Source organism: Tinamus guttatus, unplaced genomic scaffold, assembly GCF_059628265.1.
Source record: "Tinamus guttatus ecotype Peru unplaced genomic scaffold, ASM5962826v1 Tinamus_guttatus_pri_ptg001109l, whole genome shotgun sequence".
Classification (NCBI taxonomy): Eukaryota; Metazoa; Chordata; class Aves; order Tinamiformes; family Tinamidae; genus Tinamus; species Tinamus guttatus.
In genome coordinates, this window is record NW_028289643.1 from 15,323 (window position 1) to 39,504 (window position 24,182).

Below are 24,182 nucleotides of genomic sequence, written 5' to 3' on the forward strand. Positions count from 1 at the left end.
TGTCCCCGTGGGTGCCCCTGCATCCCCCGTGTGTCACCGTGTCCCTGCATGTCACCCTGCATTCCCCCATGTCCCCCTGCATGCCTCCATGCGTCACCGTGTCCCTACATGTCACCCTGCATCCCGCCGTGTCACCCTGCATCCTCCCGTGTCCCCCCGTGTCCCCCTGCATCCCCTCGTGTGTCACCATGTTCCTGCACGACACCCTGCATCCCCCTATGTCACCCTGCATCCCCGTGTCCCCATGGGTGCCCCTGCACCCCCCCGTGTGTCACCTTGTCCCCCCATGTCACCCTGCATCCCCCCGTGTCACACTGCAGCCCCCAGAATGGGCACCCGCGTCTCCCTCATCGCCCCCCTGCAGGTAACACCCAAGTCCCCCCGTGTCCCTCTGCATGGGACATCCATGTCCCCTGTGGCCCTGGTGGCCCCGATGTCCCCACATGTCCCTTGGCAAAGAGCCCAGCCCTGCCGTGTGCTCTGGGGAAGGACCCGTCACCTCCAGGGCGAGGGACGTGACACCCACTGAAAGGGACCTGCCACCATGTCCCCCACCCCCAGGAAAGACCTGTCACCCTGCGGGGACCTGTCACCCTGGAAGGGACCAGTCGCCCTAGGAGGGCTGTGTCCCCGGGGAGGGGGGGACACCAGTGTCACCTGAAGCACTCGTGGATCCAGAGGCGGGTGAGGGCGGCCTTGGTGTCGTGGAAGTCCTTGTGTGCCCTCAGCATCCCCTGGAAGACCTGTGGGCCACCAGAGCGTGGGGACAGGGACACCCGTGTCCCCCACGGCGTCCTCAGCCCCCCTGCTGCCGGCCTTGACCCGCGTCCCCCCGCAGCGTCCCCTGCTCCATGGGGACAGCCAGAGGGCAGCACGGGGTGGCCCTGAGCCTGATGTCCCCTGAAATGCGGGGACAGTGACACGTGCGGGGTGTCCCCCGTGTCCTCGCGCCCACCTTGGCCACGTCGCGCAGGCAGAACTGGTAGTGGCTCCTGGCGGGCACGGGCGGGAAGCGCAGGGCCACCGCGCGCCACAGCTCCAGGGTGGCCTCGGTCAGCACCGTCCCCAGCGGCTTCACGGCCTCCTCGAAGTCCTGCAGCTTCTGGGCCAGCAGCGTCCCGAAGACGCGGCGGACCTGCGCGTCCTGCGGGGCCACCGCGGCGTCACCCGCCCGCGACGCGGGGACGGGCTGGGGACAGGGACCCCCGCGTCCCCAGGACCTCGAGTGCTGGGGCAAAACCGGCTGTTTGGGGGCAACATTTGCCAACAAAACGGCCATTCGGGCGCAAAAGCTGACACGTTGGGGCAAAACCTGCCATGTTGGGGGAAGAAGTGTTCTTTTGGGGCGAAACCTGGCGTGTTTGGGCAAAATCCTCCGTGTTGGGACAACATCTGTTTTGTGGTATCATCCCTCCTGCCCTGCCCTGGATTGGGGCAAAACCCACTGCGTTTGGGCAAAATGACCCATGTTGGGGCACAACCCTTCATGCTGGGGAAAAAAACACCCTTTTGGGGCCAAACCCAGTGTTTTGGGACATAAACCTGCCATTTTGGGGCAGAAGCCTGGCATTTTGGGGCATAAACCTGCCATTTGGGGGCAAAGCACCCTGTTTTGGGGTCAAACCCAGTGTGTTTGAGCAAAACGTCCCATGCTGGGAGAAAACCTGCTGTTTTGCAGCATAATCCCCCCCGTCCTGCCCTGGATTGGGGCAAAACCCGCTGCATTTGGGCAAAATGACCCGTGCTGGGACAAAACCTGCAGTGTTGGGGCACAACCCTCCGTTCTGGGGAAAAAAACACCCTTTTGGGGCCAAACCCAGTGTTTTGGGACATAAATCTGCCATTTTGGGGCAGAAGCCTGGCATTTTGGGGCATGAAGGTGTCATCTGGGGGCAAAGCACCCTGTTTTGGGGTCAAACCCGGTGTTTTTGGGCGCCGGGCGCTCACCGCGGCGCTGCCCACGCCGAGCAGGGTGAAGCGGCTCTGCAGTCGCGCCGGGAGGGGGCGGCAGCCGCCGCCGGGGGGGGCCATGGCGGCCAGCAGTGCGATGCCCTGCGGGGACACGGTGACACGTGGAGGGACACGGTGGCGGCATGCAGTGTGTCCCGAGGTGTGGTGGCACGCGGCAGCATGTGGTGGCGCGTGGTGGTGGCATGTGGTGGTGTCACACGGTGTCCCGCGGTGTTGGCACGCGGCGGTGGCATGCAGCGGTGGCATGTGGTGTCCCACAGCGGTGGCATGTGGTGGTGTCACGCAGTGTCCCGCGGTGTTGCCATGCGGCGGTGGCATGCAGTCGTGGCGTTCAGCAGTGACGCATGGTGGTGTCACATGGTGACCCGCAGCAGTGGCCCGTGGCGGTGTCCCGCGGTGTCCCACAGTGGTGGCACACGGCAATGTCCCACAGTGGTGTCCCGCGGTGTTGGCACATTGTGGTGTCCCACAGTGGTGTCGTGCGATGTCCCGCGGTGTTGGCAGTGGCTGTGTCCCGCGTTGGTGGTGTGTGGTGGTGTCACGTGGTGACCCGTGGCAGTGTCCTGCGGTGTTGGCATGTGGTGGTGTCCCGCAACGGTGGTGCATGGTGGTGTCACGCAGTGTCCCATAGTGTTGGCATGCGGCAGTGTCCCGTGATGTTGGCCCGCGGCGGTGTCCCGCAGTGGTGGTGCGCGGTGGTGTCCCGTGGCGGTGGTGTGCGGTGGTGTCACGCAGTGTCCCGCGGTGTTGGCAGTGGAGGTGTCCTGCAGCGGTGGTGCGCGGTGGTGTCCCGCGGTGGTGTCACGCAGTGTCCCATGGTGTTGACCCGCAGCGGTGGTGCGCGGTGGTGTAACGGGGTGTCCCATGGTGCTGGCAGTGGCGGTGTCCTGCAGCGGTGGTGCGCGGTGGTGTCATGCAGTGTCCCGCAGCGGTGGTGTCACGCAGTGTCCCGCGGTGTTGGCAGTGGCCGTGTCCTGTGGCGGTGGTGCACGGTGGTGTCCCGCAGCGGTGTCCTGCGGTGGTGTCCCGCGGTGTCCCGCGGCAGTGGTGCATGGTGGTGTCACGCAGTGTCCCGTGGCGGTGGTGCGCAGTGGTGTCCCGCGGTGTCCCGCGGTGGTGGTGCGTGGTGGTGTCACACAGTGTCCCGTGGCAGTGGTGCGTGGTGGTGTCCCGTGGTGTCCCGCAGGGGTGTTGACCCGCAGGGGTGTCCCGCGGCGGTGGTGCGCGGTGGTGTCCCGCGGTGTCCCGAGGCGGCCGCGGCGCCGTGCCCGTACCTGCACGCGGCGCAGGGCGGGCGCCCCGCGCTGGTACCAGCAGCCGTGCTCCAGCCACAGGCGCAGCAGCTCGAGCGGCGCCGCGGCCGCCGGGGCGCCCAGCGCGTCCAGGAAGGCGGCGACGCGGCGCCCGCGCGCGGGGACGTAGGTGCCCTGTGTGCGCCGCTCCACGCGGCTGCGCAGCGCCGCCCGCAGCGCCCGCGCCGAGCTCTGCGGGGCCAGCGCGGCTCGGCCACGTGCCCGATGGGCCGGGGACCCCCCGCCATGGCTCCTCTCCACAGCCCCTCTCCGTGTCCCATGGCCCCTCTCCATGGCCCCTCTCCACATCCGCCCACCGTGTTCCCTCTCCATGTCCCATGGCCCCTCTCCATGTCCCTTCTCTGTGTCCCCTTGCCATATTCCCCCGTGTCCCCTCTCCATGGCCCCTCTCCATGGCCCCTCTCCGCATCCCCTCTCTACATCCCCCTATCATGCTCCCTCTCCGCGTCCCCCCACGGTGTCCCCTCTCCATCTCCCCTCTCCATGTCTCCATGTCCTCTCTGCGTGTCCCCTCTCCGCGTCCCCCCCACCATGTCCCCTCTCCGCGTCCTCCCACCACGTCCCCTCTCCATGTCCCCTCTCCATGTCTCCATGTCCCCTCTCCGCGTCCCCTCTCCACATCCCCCCGCGGTGTCCCCTTTCCATGTCCCCTCTCCATGTCCCCTCTCCATGTCTCCACATCCCCTCTCCACATCCCCCCGCGGTGTCCCCTCTCCATGTCCCCTCTCCACGTCCCCTCTCCGTGTCTCCGCGTCCCCCCGCGGTGTCCCCTCTCCATGTCCCCTCTCCACGTCCCCTCTCCATGTCTCCACGTCCCCTCTCCGTGTCCTCCCGCGCTGTCCCCTCTCCATGTCTCTGTGTCCCCTCTCCGCGTCCCCTCTCCATGTCCCCTCTCCGCATCCTCCCACCACGTGCCCTCTCCACGTCCCCTCTCTGTGTCTCCGCGTCCCCTCTCCGCGTCCCCCCGCGGTGTCCCCTCTCCATGTCCCCTCTCCACGTCCCCTCTCCGTGTCTCCGCGTCCCCTCTCCGTGTCCTCCCGCGGTGTCCCCTCTCCATGTCTCTGTGTCCCCTCTCCACGTCCCCTCTCCATGTCCCCTCTCCGCATCCTCCCACCACGTGCCCTCTCCACGTCCCCTCTCCATGTCTCCGCGTCCCCCCGCGGTGTCCCCGCGCCGTCACCTGCGCCGAGAGGCTGACGCAGAGCGTGGCCCAGCGCGGCCCCTCGAGGCCCTGCAGCAGCCCGTGGGCCAGCGCGGTCTTGCCGGCGCCCGGCGGCGCCACGAGCAGCACGGGGCTGCCGGCGTCCAGCAGCGCCCGCGCCACGTGCTGGTAGCGCGCCGTGTCCGCCGTGGGCACCAGCACCTCCGCGAAGGGCGCGCTGGGGACAGGACCGCGGCGCCCGTCACCCTGGGCACCGCCCGCGGGGAGGGGGACAGGCCACAGCGATTGGGGACAGGCTGTGGGGCTTGGGGACAGGCTGTGGGGCTGGGGGACAGGCCGTGGTGCTAGGGGACAGGCTACAGCGTTTGGGAACAGGCCACAGCATTTGGGGACAGGCTGCAGGGGCTGGGGGACAGGCCATGGGGCTAGGGGACAGGCCACAGCGATTGGGGACAGGCTGTGGGGCTTGGGGACAGGCTGTGGGGCTGGGGGACAGGCTGTGGGGCTGGGGGACAGGCTGCGGGCGCTGGGGGACAGACCACAGCATTTGGGGACCAGCCACGGGACTTGGGGACCGGCTGCGGGGCTTGGGGACAAGCCGTGGTGGCACCTGGGATGAGCCCCGGAACCAGGAATGAGCCATGGAGCTTGGGAATGCTCCACGGTGTTCGGGAATGAACCACAGAGCCCAGGAATGAGCCAGGGAACCTCGGAATGAGCCAGGAAGCCCGGGAATGAGCCAGGGAGCCCAGGAATGACCCAGGGAGCCCAGGGATGGAGCCTGGGAATGAACTAGGGAGCCCGGGAATGAGCCAGAGAGCCCAGGGATGAGCCAGGGAGCCTGGGAATGAGACAGGGAGTCCGGGAATGAGCCAGGGAGCCTGGGAACGAGCCAGGGAGCCCGGGAATGAGCCAGGAATGGAGCCTAGGAATGAGCTAGGGAGTCCAGGAATGAGGCAGGGAGCCCAGGAATGAGCCAAGGAGCCTGGGAACGAGCCAGGGAGCCCAGGAACGAGCCAGGGAGCCCAGGGATGGAGCCTGGGAATGAGCTAGGGAGCCCAGGAATGAGCCAGGGAGCCCAGGGATGAGCCAGGGAGCCTGGGAATGACCAGGGAGTCCAGGGTTGGAGCCTGGGAATGAGCTAGGGAGCCCGGGAATGAGCCAGAGAGCCCAGGGATGAGCCAGGGAGCCTGGGAATGAGACAGGGAGTCCGGGAATGAGCCAGGGAGCCTGGGAACGAGCCAGGGAGCCCGGGAATGAGCCAGGAATGGAGCCTAGGAATGAGCTAGGGAGTCCAGGAATGAGGCAGGGAGCCCAGGAATGAGCCAAGGAGCCTGGGAACGAGCCAGGGAGCCCAGGAACGAGCCAGGGAGCCCAGGGATGGAGCCCAGGAATGAGCCAGGGAGCCCAGGAATGAGCCAGGGAGCCCAGGGCAAGCCATGGAGCCCGAGAATGAGCCAAGGAGCCCAGGAATGAACCAAGGAGCCCGGGAATGAGCCAGGGAGCCGGGGCCGCGTCCCCCAGGGAGCCGGGGCCGCGTCCCCCGCGCGCTCACTCGGGCGGGTAGCGCCAGGCGGGCGGCAGCAGCTCCTCGAAGGGGGCCCAGCTCTTCTTCTTGGGGTCCACAAAGTAGTCGTAGACGGTGTCCTGGGGCGGCGAGGCGGTGAGGGCTCCGTGTGTCCCCGTGTCCCCCGTGGGTCCCCGCGTCCCCTGTGTCCCCGTGTCCCCGCGTCCCCGCGGCACCTTGCTGGGGAAGGAGGCGTCCGTCTCGCGCAGCCACGCGTCCAGGCGCTTGCGGCCGCCCTCGTCCACGGCGCCGCCCACGGCCCACACGAGGCTGAAGAGGAAGAGCAGCTCCAGCAGCACCGGGTCGATGCCGCCGGCCGCCAGCGCCTGCGGGGACAGGGGCCACTGTCGCCACGGAACGGGGGGGCACCTTGGGGTGCGCGGGGCACCCTGGGGCACGTGTGGAATGGGTTTGGGGCACCCTGGGGTGCATGTGGGACGGGTTTGGGGCACCCTGGGGTGTGCAGGGCACCCTGGGGCGCATGCGGGATGGGCTTGGGGAACCCCGGGGTGCACGTGGGACGGGTTCAGGGCACCTTGGGGTGCACGGGGCACTCTGAGGCGCATGTGGGATGGGTTCGGGGCACTCTGGGGTGTGCAGGGCACCCCAGGGTGCATGTGGGATGGGTTCAGGGCACCCTAAGGTGCATGTGAGTTGGGTTTGGGGCACCCCAGGGTGCGCAGGGCACCCCGGGGCACATGCGGGATGGGTTTTGGGAACCCCAGGGTGCATGTGGGTTGGGTTCGGGGCACCTGGGGGTGCATGCGGGATGGGTTCGGGGCATCCCAAGGTGCATGCAGGATGGGTTCGGGGCACCCTGGGGTGCATGGGGCGCTCCGGGGTGCATGCTGGATGGGTTTGGGGCACCCCAGGGTGCGCAGGGCACCCTGAGGCGCATGCTGGATGGGTTCGGGGCGCCCCAGGGTGCGCAGGGCACCCCGGGGTGCATGCAGAATGGGTTTGGGGCACCCTGGGATGCATGGGGCACTCCGGGGTGCATGTGGGATGGGTTCGGGACACCCCAGGGTGCACACGGGATGGGTTTGGGGCACCTTGGGGTGTGCAGGGCACCCCGGGGTGCATGCAGGATGGGTTTGGAGCACCCTGGGGCGCACGGGGCACCCCGGGGTGCATGTGGGATGGGTTCGGGACACCCTGGGGCACACAGGGGACGGGTCGGGGGCACCCTGGGGTGTGTGGGGACACCCTGGGGTGCATGCGGCGATGGCACTAAATGGGGGAAAACATGGCAAAAAAGGGAGCGATGGTGCTAAAAGGAGAGGAATGGTGCAAGAAGAGGCTGAAATGCAGCCAAAAAGGACAGAAATGCCCCTCAAAAAGACAGAAATCCTGCAAAGAAGGGCAGCATTGACCCCAAAAAGAGCATAAATGCCCCCAAAAAGCAGAAAGGTCCCCTAGAAAGACGGAAATGCTGCTAAAAGGGGCAGAAATGCCCCTAGTTAGGGCAGAAATGCCGCAAAAAAGGGCAGAAATGCCCCCAAAAGGGAGACAGACCAGAAAAAGGGGCGGAATTTGGGAAGACGTGGTGGGAAGAGCGGAGGAGGGAGCCCGTGCGGGGGTGGCAGGGCCGTGGCTCGTCCCCGATGTCCCCACCATGTCCCTACCCCGTCGGGTGGCGTGGCCAGCGCGCCCAGCAGGTCGCAGAGGGAGGTGACGGCGCCGTGCGGGCTCAGGGCCACCGGCTCGTGGCACGAGGCCGCCTTGAAGGCCAGCAGCGGCTCCAGGAACTTGTCGAAGAGGCGCTGCAGCGTCTCCGCCTCGGCCTGCGCGGGGACGAGGCCGGTGACAGCGGGGACGAGCCCGGTGACACCAGGGAGGAGCCCGGTGACACTGGGGATGAACCCAGGCACACCAGGGATGAACCCAGGGACACCAGGGAGGAGCCCAGTGACATCAGGGATGAGCCTGGTGACACTGGGGATGAACTCAGGGACACCAGGGACAAACCCGGTGACATCAGGGATGAGCCTGGTGACATCAGGGACGAGCCCAGTGACACTGGAGATGAACTTGGTGACACCAAGGACGAGCTTGGTGACACCAGGGACAAGCCCAGTGATATTGGGTAAGAGCCCGGGCGCATCAGGGATGAAGCCAGTTACATGGGGACACCCTGGGGAAGAGCCTAGTGGCACTAGGGACAAGTCTGGTGACACGGGGACAAGCCTGGTCATGCCAGGGACAACCTCGATCTCATGGTGTCACGCTGGGGACAACCTAGGCCTTATGGTGTCACAGTGGGGACAAGTCTGGTCATGTTGGGGACAAGCTTGGCCTCATGGCGTCACACTGGGGATGAGCCTGGTCATGGCAGGGACAACCTTGGCCTCACGGTGTCACATTGAGGGCAACCTTGGCCTCCCAGTGTCACACTGGGGACAATCTCAGCCTCCTGGTGTCACACTGGAGATGAGCCCGGTTGTGCCAGGGACAACCTTGGCCCCACACTGTCACATTGAGGACAACCTCAGCCTCCCGGGGTCACACTGGGGACGAGCCCAGTTGTGCCAGGCACAACCTTGACCTCACGGTGTCACATTGGGGATGAGCCCGGTTGTGCCAGGGACAACCTTGACCTCACGCTGTCACATTGAGGACAACCTCAGCCTCCCGGGGTCACACTGGGGATGACCCCAGTTGTGCCAGGCACAAACTTGACCTCACGGTGTCACATTGGGGATGAGTCCGGTTGTGCCAGGGACAACCTGGGCCTCCTGGTGTCACATTGAGGACAACCTCAGCCTCCCAGTGTCACAATGGGGATGAGTTCAGTTGTGCCAGGGACAACCTTGGCCTCCCAGTGTCACATTGAGGACAACCTCAGCCTCCCAGTGTCACACTGGGGATGAGCCCAGTTGTGCCAGGGACAACCTTGACCTCACGCTGTCACACTGAGGACAACCTCAGCCTCCCAGTGTCACAATGGGGATGAGTTCAGTTGTGCCAGGGACAACCTGGGCCTCCCGGTGTCACATTGAGAACAACCTCAGCCTCCCAGTGTCACACTGGGGATGAGCCCAGTTGTGCCAGGGACAACCTTGACCTCACGCTGTCACATTGAGGACAACCTCAGCCTCCCAGTGTCACAATGGGGATGAGTTCAGTTGTGCCAGGGACAACCTTGGCCTCCCAGTGTCACATTGAGGACAACCTCAGCCTCCCAGTGTCACACTGGGGATGAGCCCAGTTGTGCCAGGGACAACCTTGGCTTCACGCTGTCACACTGAGGACAACCTCAGCCCCCCAGTGTCACACTGGGGAGGTCACCGGTGTCCCCACTGTCCCCACGGCGGGTACCTGGGGCCGCGTGCGCAGCCAGGCGCGCACGTGGGGCCGCCAGCCGCCGTAGGGGACGTAGATGACGCCGCAGCGGGACACGGCGGCGGGGGAGGCGCCCGCCAGATCCTCCACCTCCAGCAGCAGCGACACCTGCGGGGCCAGGGGGGCAGTTAGGGGCGTCCCCGCCGTGTCCCCAGCCCGTGTCCCCGTGTCCCCGCTCGCCTGCGCGGGCAGCGCGATGCGCTCGCCGGAGCCCAGCGGCAGCACGCGGCTCCCGTCCAGCGCGGGGTGCAGCGCGTCCATCCAGAGCGGCGCCGCGGGGCCGTCCAGCACCAGCCACGTCGCCTCGGGGCGCCCGTCTGCTGTGGGGACCCGGCAGCACCCATGGGTGCCTCCGTGTGCCCCAAGAGGTGCCCCTCGACATGTCCCAGGGTGTCCCTGTGCACCCCAGGGTGTCCCCATGCCCCCAGGGTGTCCCCGCGCCCTCCAGGGTGTCCCCCCACGTCCAGGGTGTCCCCTCGCACCCCAGAGTGTCCCCGCACACCCCAGGGTGTCCCCGTGCACTCCAGGGTGTCCCCCCATGTCCAGGGTGTCCCTGTGCACCCCAGGGTGTCCCCGCGCGCCCCGGGGTGTCCCCCCACGTCCAGGGTGTCCCCGCACACCGCGGGGTGTCCCCGGGGTGCCCCGCACCGGCGCAGGCGTCGCGCAGCAGCCCCGCGAGGACGCCGTCCTGCCAGTCGCCCGTGGCGGGGTCGTACTCGCCGTAGAGCTCCCCCGGGGACAGCGCCGCCGGGTTCAGCACCAGCTCCTGGGGACAGTGCGGGGACAGTGTCCCCGTGTCCCCTGTCCCCGTGTCCCCATGCTGTGCTCCCGCCTCCCTGCGTCCCTATATCCTGACATCCCCAATGCCCCCTGTCCACATGCCCCTGTGACTCCATATCCCTGTGTCCCCACCTCCCTGTGTCCATGTCCACACATACCCATGTCCCCATGCATCCCCATGTCCCCACGTCCGCACACCCCGCCATGTCCCCATGTCCCCACGCTCCCCATGTCCCCCCACACATCCCCGTGTCCTCACATGCCCACGTCCCCACGCATCCCCATGTCCCTACACTCCCTGTGTCCCCGTGTTCTCGCATGTCCCCGTGTCCCCACACGTCCCCGTGTCCCATGTCCCCACATGCCCACGTCCCATGTCCCCATGTCCCCACGTCCCATGTCCCTGTGTCCCCGCATGTCCCCGTGTCCCCATGTGTCCCCACATGCCCACGTCCCCACCTGTCCCCATGTCTCCACGTGCCCACATCCCCACGCATCATTTCCCCACGCGTCCCGTGTCCCTCTGTCCACACGTGTCCCCGTGTCCCCACCTGCCCATATCCCCCGTGTCCCCGTGTCCCTACATGCCCACGTCCCCCCATGTGTCCCCGTGTCTCCACATCCCCACATCCCCACGCGTCCCCATGTCCCCACATGCCCATGTCCCTACGTGTCCTCGTGTCCCCACCTACCCACGTCCCCCCATGTGTCCCCGTGCCTCCACATCCCCACGCGTCCCCATGTCCCCACATGCCCACGTCCCCTCATGTGTCCCCGTGTCCCCACGTGTCCCCACATCCCCCCGTGTGTCCCCATGTCTCCACATCCCCCGAGTCCCAACATGCCCACACCCCCACATCTCCCCGTGTCCCCACGTGTCCCCACGTCCCCACATCCCCCCATGTGTCCCCATGTTCCCACATGCCCACATCCCCACGCATCCCCATGTCCCCACATGCCCACGTCCCCCCATGTGTCCCCGTGTCTCCACGTGTCCCCACGTCCCCACATCCCCCCGTGTGTCCCCATGTCCCCACATGCCCATGTCCCTACGTGTCCCCGTGTCCCCACATGCCCATGTCCCTCCATGTCCCCCTGTGTCCCCACGTGTCCCCACGTCCCCACATCTCCCCATGTCCCCACATCTCCCCGTGTCCCCACGTGTCCCCACGTCCCCACATCCCCCCGTGTGTCCCCATGTCCCCACATGCCCACATCCCCACGCATCCCCATGTCCCCACATGCCCACGTCCCCCCATGTGTCCCCGTGTCTCCACGTGTCCCCACGTCCCCTCATGTGTCCCCGTGTCCCCACGTCCCCCCGGGTCCCCCCGGGTCCCCCGTCCCCACGCACCCGCACGGGGCGCCCGCCGGGTAGCCCCTGGGCCGCCAGCTCGCGCAGGCCGCGCTGCAGCGCCCGCCAGGCCGCGCTCTTGCCGCTGCCCGGGGCGCCCACGAGGGCGGCCGGGCGCCCGCCCCGCAGCACGGCCCAGAGCGCCCGCGCAGCCGCCCCCGCCGGCCCGGCCTGCGCCGCCCCCGCCAGCGCCCGCCACACCTGCGGGGGGCGGGGCCTCAGGGAGGGGCCCGGAGGGGGCGGGGCCTGGCAGGAGGGGCGGGGCCTGGCAGGGACGGAACTCTGCAGGGTGGGGCTGAGGGGTGTGGAGCCTGGGAGGAGGGGCGGGGCCTGGCAGGAGGGGTGGGCCTGGCAGGAGGGGCGGGGCCTGGGATGAGGGGCGGGGCTTGGCAGGAGGGGTGGGCCTGGCAGGAGGGGCGGGGCCTGGGATGAGGGGCGGGGCCTGGCAGGGACGGACCTCCGCAGGGTGGGGCTGAGAGGGGGCGGAGCCTGGGAGGAGGATCGGGGCTTGAGGCGGGGCCTGGCAGGGGTGGTGTCTCCATGGGGCGGGGCCAAATAGGAGAGGAGGGACCTGGCCAGGACAGGCCTCAGCAGGGTGGGCCGAGAGGGGGTGGAGCCTGAGAGGAGGGGCGGGTCTTGGGGAGGGGCCTGGCAGGGGTGGGGCCTCCACGGGGTGGGGCCAAAAAAGGGGCGGGGCCTGGTAGGGACGGACCTCTGCGGGGTGGAACTGAGGGGGCAGGGCCTGGGAAAAAGGGCGGAGCTTGAGGCGGGGCTTGGCAGGGATGGGGCCTTCATGGGGCGTGGCCAAGAAGAAGGGGCGGGGCCTGGTGGGGATGGGACCTCTATGGGGCGGAGCTGAAAAGGAAGGGCGGGGCCTGGCAGGGATGGGGCCTCCCTGGGGTGGGGCTGAGAAGGAGGGGCGGGGCTAGCAGGGGCTGGGAATGATGGGGCGGGCCCTGATGGGAAGGGTGGAGTCTGCTGGTAGGGGCGGGGCCTAGGAGGGGTGGGGCTTGCTGGGGGTGGGGCTTGGCAGGGGTGGGATATGGAAGGGGCAGGGCCTGGTGGGCAGGGCTAGGCTGGGGCTGCAGCCAGCAGGGGCGGGGCCTGGTGGTAGGGGTGGGGCCACGCTAAGGGAGGCGGGATTTGGGATGTGGGGGCGTGGCCTTCCCATGGTGGGGCGTGGCCGGGCAGGTCCCTCCTCACTTGTCTGCTCTCCTCATCCTCCTCGTCGTCGTCACCGCCACCGTGGTCACCGTCACCATCCGTGTCCCCATCGCCGTCCCCGGGGGGGTTGTCGGTGTCACCCGTCTCGGTGCCCGCGGGGGGCTGGGTGTCCGGGAACAGGTCGCGCAGGAGGGCCCGGAAGGGGACGAGGTCCTCGGGTGCCAGCGCCGGCTCCAGCACCGCCTCTGCCGCCTCCAGCAGCACCTGGGGACAGACACGTCCCCAGACTGTCCCCTGGGGGAGCCCCCATGGGCCCAAGAGCCCCCATGGGCCCAAGAGCATCCCTATCCCCGCAGTGTCCCCGGTCCTGGGATCTCCCGCTCCTAGTGGTCCCTGTCCCCAGGGTGTCTTTGTCCCCATGGTGTCTCCAAGCCTTGGTGTCCCCCAGGGTGTCTTTGTCCCCATGGTGTCTCCAAGCCTTGGTGTTCCCAGTGCTCTCTGTCCCCAAGGTCTCCTCACCCTCACAGTGTCCCCAGTGGGCCCTGTCCCCAGGGCATCCTCGTCCCCACGCTGTGCCCACCCCGGTGGGCCCCATGTCCCCAGGGTCCCCTCTCCTGGGGGCCCCCCGTCCCCAGCGCTCCCTGTCCCTGCAGCCCCCTCCTCCCCGTCCCCGTCACCTCGTCGTCCCCGCGCTGGGGGTGGCGGCGCCGGGCGGCCCCCGCGCGTCGCAGCAGCGGCGCCAGCGCCCGCAGCCCGAAGGCGGCTTCGTAGTGCGGCTGCGGCGAGAGCTGCGGCGGCGCCAGGGCACACAGGGCCTGCAGGCGCCGCGCCAGCACCTGCAGGGGCGACGAGCACCCATGGGTGCCCCAGCACCCACGGCTGCTGCGCCAGCACCCGCAAGGGCCACCAGCACCCATGGGTGCCCCAGCACCCACGGCTGCCGCGCCAGCACCCGCAAGGGCCGCCGGCACCCATGGGTGCCCCAGCACCCACGGCTGCCGCGCCAGCACCCGCAAGGGCCGCCAGCAGCCAGGAGGTCCAGGAGGGACCCCGAGCACCCAAAGGACATGGGTGGACACGCAGGAGGGACCCTAAACACCCAAAGGGGCACAAGGAGGCACCCGGGAGGCACTCTGAGCACCCAAGGGACATGAGGGGCACCCAGGAGGGACCCTAAACACCCAAGGGCCACCCAGGGAGGACCCTGAGCATCCAAAGGACATGGCTGGACACCCAGGAGGGACCCTAAACACCCAAAGGGGCACAAGGGGGCACCCAGGAAGCACCCTGAGCACCCAAGGGACACGAGGGGCACCCAGGAGGGATCCTAAACACCCAAGGGACACCCGAGGGGGGGGACCCTGAGCACCCAAGGGCCACCCGGGGATGGGGACCCTGAGCACCCAAGGGACACGGGGGGACACGGGGGGACGCGGGGGTCGCCGTGAGCACCCACGGGGCCCAGGGCAGCACCCATGGGTGGAGGCGGCGCCGGCACCTTGCAGTCCTCGAAGCCCTCAGTGAGCAGCAGCACCTCGGCCACCAGGGCCACGTCGGGGGCCACCATGGCCACGGGGCGCAGGGCCTCCTGGAGCCCGGGGGGCAGCTCCGCCAGGCCCTGCCCGTCTGCACCCCTGTGTCACCAAGGGTCCCCCGCGGCCACCGCTGTCCCCTCCGCCCGCTGCCGCTGCCCCCGCTGCCTGCAGCCCCCGGGGGGACCGTCCCCGGGGTCCCCTGCGGTGCCACCTCTGGCACCCTGCGTCACTGTGTCCCTATCCCCCAGAGACCAGTGCCACCTGCCCTGTCCCTGCACTCACCATGTCCCTTGCAGTCCCCGCAGTGCCCTGTTGCCACCCTTCTTGACCTCACAGTCCCCTTGGTGTCCCCAAAAGCCCTATGCCACCTTCCCTGTCCTAATGACACTACCCCATTCCCTATAGTCCCCATGTCCCTGTCCCCATCCCCTTAGTCCCCGTGGCACCACCCCTGTCCCCCACGCCACTGTCTCCAGCGTGCCCCCCCCCCACCGCCCTGGTGTCCCCTGTGGGGATGTCCCCACCCCAGTGTCCCCTGCAGTGGGTGTCCCCTCCCCGGTGTCCCCGCTGGGGGTGTCCCCGCTGCCACCGCGTCCTACCCAGGTCAGTGGTGATGAAGATGCCGCAGGAGGGACGCAGGGCCACGGGGGGACCCTCCAAGGCCACCTGGTCCCTGCCGGCGCCCAGGGCGGCCAGCACGGCCAGCGCCAGCTGGGCCACCACGGCCACCAGGGCGGGCGGCAGCCGGGGCAGCTCCTCCAGGCAGCCCCAGGCGCCCGTCTGCGCCGCACGCCCAGGGGACACGCGTGTCACCCCCCGGGGCACGGGTGGCACGCGCCCCGTGTCTCGCACATGGGGCACGCGCCCCATGTCACACACGATGTCACACACCCCACATCACACATTCCATGTCACGCACATGCGTCACACACCGTGTCACACCCTGTCACACACGTGTGTCACATGCCCACATGCACACAGTCCATTGCACATGTGCGACACCCCGTGTCACACCATGTCACCTCATGTCACACACGTGGGTCACACATGCCATGTCACACGCCCTGGCACACGTGTGTCACATGCCGTGCCACACATCCCATGTCACACATGTGCGTCCCATGCCCTGTGTCACACATCCCATGTCACACACGTGTGTCCCATGCCCTGTGTCACATGTCCCACGCTCCGTGCCATGTCTCATATGCCCCATGTCCCTCACCGCGTGCCCCATGCCTGGTGTCACACACGTCCCATGCCCCGTGTCACACATGCACGTCCCCACCCCGTGTCCCCCATGCCACACACGCGTGTCCCCTCCCCGTCCCCCCGTCCCCCGCTCACCTGTGCCAGGCCGGCGAAGAGGTCGGCGATGGCGGCGGCGTCGGGGCGGGCGGCGCCGCTCAGCACCAGCACCCACGCGCCCAGCGCCCGGCCCAGCTCCGCCACCGTCTCCGTCTTGCCGCAGCCCGCGGGGCCGCCCGGGGCGCCGCCGTGGCGCAGGTGCAAGGCCAGGGTGAGGGCCACGAAGCACCTGCGATGGCGGCAGCGCGTCACGGGGGGGCCACGGGGCGGCGGTGGCCTCGGGGCCGCGCGCGGGGGACGCGCGGGCACCTCTCGGTGAGCGGCGTCACCACGAGGCGCCCCGCGCTGCCCTGGTACTCGTAGCCGTAGGGCAGCAGGGCGCAGGTCTGGCGGGCCACGCAGTCGTCGGCGTCCTGTGGTAGGTGGCGTGTCCCTTGTGTCTCTCGTGTCCCCTCGTGTCCCCCGGTGTCCCCTCCCGCGCGCGGCGGCCCCGCTCACCTTGTCCCAGTAGAAGCGCAGCTGGCCCAGCCACTCGAAGGCGGCGGTGTCGGCGGCGCCGCTGCGGTACAGGCGCTCGGCCACGTCGCGCGCGTGGGCCTCCACGGTGACGAGCGCCGCCAGGCGCCCGCGGGCACCCGGCGCCATGCGGCCCCGCAGCGCCTCCGCGTAGCGGCCCAGCACGGCCGCCTGCGCCACAGCCGTCAGTGCCACCGCCGCGGGGACACGGCGCGGGGACACGGCGCGGCTGCGGGGACACAGCACGAGGACACGGCGCGGCTGGGGGGACACGGCACGGTGACATGGCACGGCCACGGGGACACGGTGCGGGGACACGGCACGGGGACACGGCGCGGCCAGGGGGACATGGCGCGGGGACACAGCGCGGCCGGGGGGACATGGCATGGCCGGGGGACATGGCACAGCCGCGGGGACACGGCGTGGGGACACAGCATGGCTGGGGGGACACGGTTTGGGGACACAGTGTGGCCGGGGGGACACGGCGCGGCCGGGGGGCAAGGGGACACGACCCCTCGCCAGGGCACTTGGCTCCAAGCTGTGGTCACTTGACATGGCACCATGGCCACTCGGCAGGACACTATGGCCACTTGACATGGCACCATGGCCACTTGGCAGAACACTGTGGCTATTAGGGCTCTGTGACGTGGCCACTCGCCATGGCACTGTGGCCACTTGCAGGGCACCATGGCCACTTGACATGGCACTGTGGCTATTGGGGCTCTGTGACGTGACCACTCGCCCTGGCACCATGGCCATCCAGCAGGGCACTGCGGCCACTCGGCAGGGCACTATGGCCACTTGACACAGCACCATGGCCACTTGGCAGGGCACCATGGCCACTTGACATGGCATGTGGCTAGGGCTCTGTGACGTGGCCACTTGCCATGGCACTGTGACCATTCAGCAGGACACTGTGGCCACTCACAGGGCACTGTGGCCACTTGACATGGCACCATGGCCACTTGGCAGGGCACTGTGGCTACTAGAGCTCTGTGATGTGGCCACTCGCGATGGCACCATGGCCACTTGCAGGGCACTGCGGCCACTCAGCAGGGCACTATGGCCACTTGACATGGCACCATGGCCACTTGGCAGAGCACCATGGCCACTTATGGCTCTGTGGCTAGTAGGGCTCTGTGACATGGCCACTCACCATGGCACTGTGGCCACTTGCAGGGTACTGCAGCCACTCGGCAGGGCACTATGGCCACTTGACATGGCACCGTGGCTATTAGGCCTCTGTGATGTGGCTGCTCCCCATGGCACTGTGGCCATTCAGCAGGGCATTGCAGCCACTTGGCAGGGCACCGTTGCCACTTGACATGGCACTGTGGCCACTTGGCAGGGCACTGTGGCTATTAGGCCTCTGTGATGTGGCCACTCGCCATGGCACCGTGGCCATTTGGCATGGCACTATGGCCACTCGGCAGGGCACTACGGCCACTCTGCTCCATGACACGGTCACTCGGCTGGCCCCGGTGGCTCCTCACCTGCCTCTTGCGCGCGGCGCGCAGGGAGCGGCGGTCCCCGCGCTCGCGGCTCTGCGCCAGGCTCCGCGTCACCTCCGCCGTCCACTGGATCTGGCTGGCCACGATGGCCAGCTGGGCGCGAGGACACCGGTGGGTGCCAGGCGGTGGCCGTGTCCCCCCCGCCGCTGCCACCCCTCTGCTGTCCCCCGAGTCCCCAGGGCCCCTGGGGGCCTCCCGTGGCCCCCGTGCCGCCCCGGGAGGAAGAGGAGGGTTTGGGGGCGCTGGCACGGGGTCCCCCCCGGCGCTGGCCGCGCTGCGGGCCCGGGCTCACCTGGCTGGGCCACTCGCGGGCCCATTTGTCCCTTCGGGCCGGGGCCTTGCGCAGGGCGAGCAGGCAGGCGCGCAGCAGCTCGCGCAGCGTCGCCCGCATGCTGCGCTCCACGGCGCACAGCCACTCCTGCGGGCACGGGGGGACAGCGGGGGCTCTGGGGGTGCCAGGGGGGCTCTGGGGGGTGCCAGGGGGTGCTGGGGGGTTTCAGGGGGTCCCAGGGGGTCTCTGGGGGTGCCAGGGGGGCTCTGGGGGGTGCCAGGGGGTGCTGGGGGGTTTCAGGGGGTCCCAGGGGGTCTCTGGGGGGTGCCAGGGGGTGCTGGGGGGTTTCAGGGGGTCCCAGGTGGGCTGGGGGTGCCGGGGGTGCCAGGGGGTTCTGAGGTTCTGGGGGTGCTGGGGATGCCAGGGGATCTCTGGGGGTCCCAGGGGGGCTGGGGGTGACAGGGGGGGTCTATGTGGATGCCAGGGGGTGCCAGGGCGTTCCAGGGGGTCTCTGGGGGGTGGCAGCGGGTGCTGGGGGGCTTCAGGGGGTCCCAGGTGGGCTGGGGGTGCCGGGGGTGCCAGGGGGTGCTGGGGGTGCCGGGGGTCCATGGGGGGACGGGGGTGGTGGGGGTGACGGGGGGGGGTCTATGTGGATGCCAGGGGGTGCCAGGGTGTCCCAGGGGGTCTCTGGGGGTGCCAGGGGGTGCTGGGGGGTTTCAGGGGGCCCCAGGGGGGCTGGGGGTGACAGAGGCTCTATGTGGGTGCTAGGGGGTTCTGAGGGTGCCAGGGGGCTCCAGGGGTGCTGGGGGGGTCCCAGGGGTGCTGGGGGGCTCCGGGGGATGCTGGGGGGCTCTCAGGGATGCCGGGGGGGTCCCGCTCACCTCCAGGGGCCCGTCCAGCGCCACGGGCCGGCTGAACTCCACGTACTCCCCGTCGGCAGCCTCCATTCCCGTGGCCTCCATCCGGCCTCCGGGGCCCACCTGCGCGGACGGGGGTGGGAGGGGGTGACGGTGCGGGGGGGGCTGCCCCCCGATTCCCCAATCCCATGGGAATGCCCACTCCCATAAGGATCCCTGGTGCGTCAGGGCACCCTCGACCCCACGGACCCTCCGTTCATATGGGAATTCCAGCTCCCACAGGGATCCCCGATGCAGAAGGGCTGCCCTCCCTTCCATGGGCCCCCCAATCCCATGGGAATCCCTCTCCGAGTGGGATTCTCGGTGCCTCATGAGTGGCACTCTGTAACTGACAGGCCCCCCTATTCCCATCAGGATCCCCGAAGCGTTGGGACACCCAGCTCCCAACAGGATCCCCAATCCCATCGGGATCCCCTATGTGTTGGGACACCCAGCTCCCAACAGGACCCCCCAGTCCCATCAGGATCCCTGATGCGTTGGGACACCCAGGACCCACCGGGATCCCCGATATGTGGGGACACCCAGCACCCAACAGGACCCCACAATTCCATTGGGATCCCCGAGGTGTCGGGACACCCAGCACCCATCAGGATCCCCAACGCACTGGGACATCCTGCATCCATCGGGATGCCCAATGCGTCGGGACACCCAGCACCCATCGGACCCCCCAGTCCCATCGGGATCCCCAGTGTGTGGGGACACCCAGTACCCACCAGCCCCCCCAATCCCATCGGGATCCCTGATGTGTGGGGACACCCAGTACCCACCAGCCCCCCCAATCCCATCGGGATCCCCGATGTGTGGGGACACCCAGCACCCATCGGACCCCCCAATCCCATCGGGATCCCTGATGTGTTGGGACATCCAGCACCCACCAGACCCCCCCATCCCATCAGGATCCCCGAAGCGTTGGGACACCCAGCTCCCAACAGGACCCCCCAGTCCCATCGGGATCCCCGATGTGTTGGGACACCCAGCACCCATCGGGATCCCCAACGCACTGGGACATCCTGCATCCATCGGGATGCCCAATGCGTCGGGACACCCAGCACCCATCGGACCCCCCAGTCCCATCAGGATCCCCGAGGTGTGGGGACACCCAGTACCCACCAGCCCCCCCAATCCCATCGGGATCCCTGATGCGTTGGGACACCCAGCACCCACCGGGATCCCCGATACATGGGGACATCCAGCACCCAACAGGACCCCCCAATTCCATCGGGATCCCCAATGCGTCGGGACACCCAGCACCCAACACGACCCCCCCAACCCCATCGGGATCCCCAATGCGTTGGGACACCCAGCACCCAACAGGATCCCCAACGCGTTGGGACATCCTGCACCCATCGGGATCCCCAATGCGTTGGGACACCCATCACCCATTGGGATCCCTGATGTGACACCCAGCACCCATCGGGATCCCCGATGCGTCAGGACACCCAGCACCCAACAGGACCCCCCAATCCCATTGGGATCCCCAACGCGTTGGGACACCCAGCACCCATCGGGATCCCTGCTGCCCCGGGGTGCCCTGCGCCCCCCAGATCCCTGCAGCCCCCCGGGGCCGCCCCGGCCGTCACCTGGCGCAGGCGCAGGCGCCGCAGCCCCGCGAAGCACTTGGGCAGCGCGTGGCGCAGCGCGGGGGCGGCGCGCGGGGCGCCCAGCGCCGCCAGCAGCTCCTCGCTGCCCAGGAAGCAGAGGCGGGGGCAGGCGAGGCGGCGGCGCTGCAGCAGGGCGCCCAGCGCGCGCCGCACGGCCTCCAGCGCGCGGCCCAGCGCCCGCAGCTCCCGCAGCAGCCCTGCGCCGGCGGGGGGCACCATGGGCACCGCGGGGGGGTTCGAGGGGCACCGCGGGGACGGCGAGGGGCAGCACGGGGCACCATGGGCACCACGGGGGGGTTCGAGGGGCACCGCGGGGACGGCGAGGGGCAGCACGGGGCACCATGGGCACAGCAGGGGTGGTTCTAGGGGCACCGCAGGGATGGCGAGGGGCAGCACGGGGCACCATGGGCACCACGGGGGCATTGGGGCACTGCGGGGGGGTTCTAGAGGCACCGCGGGGCACCCCAGGCACAACGGGGGCGTTGGGGCACCATGAGGGGGGTTCTAGGGGCACCGCGGGGACAGCGAGGGGCAGTACAGGGCACCATGGGCACCACGGGGGCGTTGGGGCACCGTGGGGACGGCGTGGGGCAGCACGGGGGCGTTGGGGCACTGCGGGGGCGTTGGGGCACCGCAGGGGGCTTCTAGGGACACCGCGGGGACAGCGAGGGGCAGCACGGGGCACCACGGGCACCACGGGGGCGTTGGGGCACTGTGGAGGATTTCTAGGGGCACCGCGGGGATGGCGAGGAGCAGCACAGGGCACCATGGGCACTGCGGGGGCGTTGGGGCACCACGGGGGGGTTCTAGGGGCACTGCGGGGGGGGTGAGGGGCAGCATGGGGGCATTGGGGCACTGCAGGGGCTTCAAGGGGCACCACGGGGATGGCGAGGAGCAGCACAGGGCACCAGGGGCACCGCAGGGGCATTGCGGCACTGCAGGGGTGGTTCTAGGGGCACCGCAGGGATGGCGAGGGGCAGCACGGGGCACCATGGGCACCGCAGGGGCATTGGGGCACCATGAGGGGGGTTCTAGAGGCACCGCGGGGATGGCGAGTGGCAACACGGGGCACCAGGGGCACCACGGGGACAGTGAGGGGCAGCACGGGGGTGTCAGGGGCACCGCAGGGGGCTTCTAGGGGCACTGCGGGGATGGCAAGGGGCAGCATGGGGCACCATGGGCCCCGCGGGGGTGTTGGGGCACCACGGGGATGGCAAGGGGCAGCATGGGGCACCATGGGCACCACAGGGACAGCGAGGGGCAGCACGGGGGTGTCAGGGGCACCACAGGGGGCTTCTAGGGGCACCGTGGGGATGGCGAGGGGCAGCACGGGGGCGTTGGGGCACCGTGGGGGGCTTCCAGGGGCTCCACAGGGGCTTCCAGGGGCACCGCGGGGCACCAAGGGCACTGCGGGGACAGCGAGGGGCAGCACGGGGGTGTCACGGGCACCGCGGGGGGCTTCCAGGGGCAGCACAGGGGCATCAGGGGCACCGCAGGGATGGTGGGGGACAGCACGGGCACCGCGGGAGGCACCGCGGGGGCATCAAGGGACACCATGGGGACGTCAAGGGGTAGGCCCATGGCGAGGCACCGTGGGGATGTCAGGTGGCTCTGTGGGGCTGCAGGGACTTTGGGTGGCACTGTGGGTGGTCCCCTGGGCCCATCGGGGGTGCTAGGGGGACGTCGGGTGGCACCGCAGGGACTTTGGGTGGCACTGTGGGGACTTCAGGTGGCACCATGGGGACTCTGGGTGGCCCTGCAGTCCCACTCGGGGCACTATGGGGATGTCAGGTGGCACCGCAGGGACTTTGGGTGGCACCGTGGGGACTGAGTGGCCCCGCGGGCCAGCTGGGGGGAACTATGGGGATGTCAGGTGGCACCAGGGGGCTGTCAAGGGGCACGGCGGGGACTCTGGGTGGCCCACAGGGCGCGGGGCACCCACCGGGCTGGTGCGTGGCACGCAGCGCGCCGCGCTCGGCGCCCAGGCGCTCCGTGATGCTCTTCCAGGTGGCATCGACGCGCGCGAAGGCGGCCGCCTCGGCCGGCAGCTCCCGGCGGGTGTCGTCGCACGTGAAGATGCTCTGGGGTGCCCGAGAAGAGGGGGGCGGTGGCACCCGGGCGTCCCCACCGTGTCCCCTCTGCGGTGTCACCCACCTCGAGCTGCATCCAGAGGCGCTGCGCGGCCAGCGCCGCCTCGGTCACCTCGAGGACGAGGGCCAGGTCCCGCTCCCAGCGGTCCACGGTGGCGGCGAAGGGCTGCGCGTGGCGGGAGCCCTTCATGGCGGCCAGGGCCACCTGGTGCTCCTCGAGGGTGCCCAGGAGCTGCTCGGTGCCCCTGTGTGGCCACGCGGTGGTGACACGGGGCTGGGGACACCAGGGAGCAGCGGGGAGAGGGATGTGGCTGTGATGGACATGGAGGTGATGGGGGGACATGAAGGTGGGGGGGGACGTAGAGGTGACAGGGGTACATGGAGGTGGGGGGTGATGTGGATGTAACAGGGGGACATGGAGGTGATGAGGGGGGATGTAGAGGTCATGGGGGGACATGGGGATCACAGAGGGGATGCACAGGGGATGAGGAGGTGACACAGAGGGGACAGCGGACGCAGCCTCACCGCAGCTGCCGGTGGCCCTTGTCCTTGTAGGGCACGATGTCCAGCTCGGTGCTCTGCCATGTCCGGGCCAAGTCTTCGAGTGCCTGCGGAGGGACACGGACACATGTGGGAGAAGAGGGACATGCGTGGGGCAGGAGAGACACGTGTGGGGCGGGGAGGGACATGGGACATGCATGAGGCGGGAGGGACATGTGTGGGGCGGGAGGGACATGTGTGGGGCGGGAAGGGACACGTGGGGTGGATGGGAGACGCGTGGTGTGGGTGACAGGCGCGTGGGTGCATCTGGGGTGGAGAGAACAAGTGGAGGAGACACAAGTGCACGCGTGGCCATGGGGACAGGCATGACAAGGACCCCGTGACACCCCTGTGGGCAGGAGGGGACAGGCACGTGTGGCCGCTTGGGGACCCCATGGGTGCACATAGGAGGCCACAGGCGCATGGAGACCCTGCAGGTGACACCCCTGTGCACACAGGAGGGCACCCAGGTCAATGGGGACCCCATGGGTGACATCCCCGTGCACACAGGAGGGCACAGCCGCATGTGGCCACCCCACGAGTGACAACCCCATGCACAGAGGAGGGCACCCGGGTGCATGAGGACCCCGCGGGGGACATCCCCGTGCAGGCAGGAGGGCACCTAGGTGCATGGGGACCCCACTGGTGACATCCCCGCACACAGAGGAGGGCACCCAGGTGCATGGGGACCCTGCGGGGGACACCCTCGTGCACAGAGGAGGGCACAGCCGCATGTGGCCACCTCACGGGTGACATCCCCGTGCACAGAGGAGGGCACCCAGGTGCATGAGGACCCTACGGGTGACATCCCCGTGCACATAGCAGGGCACAGCCGCGTGTGGCCACCCCACGGGTGACACCCCCGTGCACACGGGAGGGCACCCAGGTGCATGGGGACCTGGCGGGGGACATCCCCGTGCACAGAGGAGGGTATTGAGGTACATGGGGACCCCATGGGGGACCCCCCCGCGCACCCGCTCCACGCGCAGCTCGCGCGCGGCGGCGGCGGCCACGGCGCGCACGGCGCCCGCCTGCCGGTGCAGCCCCAGCTCCAGCAGCGGCTCCAGGCGCTGCTCGGCCGGGCCCGGCGCCAGCGGCCGCTGCAGCAGCGCCTGCACCTCGGCCCAGTGCCTGTCGGGGGACTGTGTCACCGCCTGTGCCCTCCCCTGCCACCCCTGCTGCTGTCACCTCCCCTTGGCACCTCCCAGTCCAGTCTGGCGCTCCCTGCCACCTCCTGTCCCCT

At 69.2% G+C, this 24,182-nt stretch overlaps 1 protein-coding gene across 1 annotated transcript in view; it reads right to left on the reverse strand.

The window, feature by feature from the left end:
* The window catches only part of LOC148590760 (dynein axonemal heavy chain 2-like), a gene marked incomplete at its 3' end in the record, with an annotated part of 51,748 nt that overhangs the window by 14,393 nt on the left and 13,173 nt on the right, over positions 1-24,182 (reverse strand). Inside the window, 27 exon segments of the mRNA XM_088538618.1 lie at positions 658-743; positions 956-1,144; positions 1,948-2,052; positions 3,246-3,455; positions 4,465-4,663; positions 6,002-6,093; positions 6,190-6,339; positions 7,639-7,797; positions 9,332-9,463; positions 9,536-9,672; positions 10,004-10,121; positions 11,490-11,690; positions 12,693-12,917; positions 13,331-13,489; positions 14,152-14,279; positions 14,788-14,968; positions 15,533-15,722; positions 15,803-15,906; positions 15,992-16,180; positions 17,503-17,613; positions 17,813-17,938; positions 18,673-18,771; positions 20,289-20,506; positions 22,252-22,390; positions 22,464-22,644; positions 22,925-23,007; positions 23,914-24,070. Coding sequence (XP_088394744.1) covers positions 658-743; positions 956-1,144; positions 1,948-2,052; positions 3,246-3,455; positions 4,465-4,663; positions 6,002-6,093; positions 6,190-6,339; positions 7,639-7,797; positions 9,332-9,463; positions 9,536-9,672; positions 10,004-10,121; positions 11,490-11,690; positions 12,693-12,917; positions 13,331-13,489; positions 14,152-14,279; positions 14,788-14,968; positions 15,533-15,722; positions 15,803-15,906; positions 15,992-16,180; positions 17,503-17,613; positions 17,813-17,938; positions 18,673-18,771; positions 20,289-20,506; positions 22,252-22,390; positions 22,464-22,644; positions 22,925-23,007; positions 23,914-24,070 — 4,068 coding nt within the window.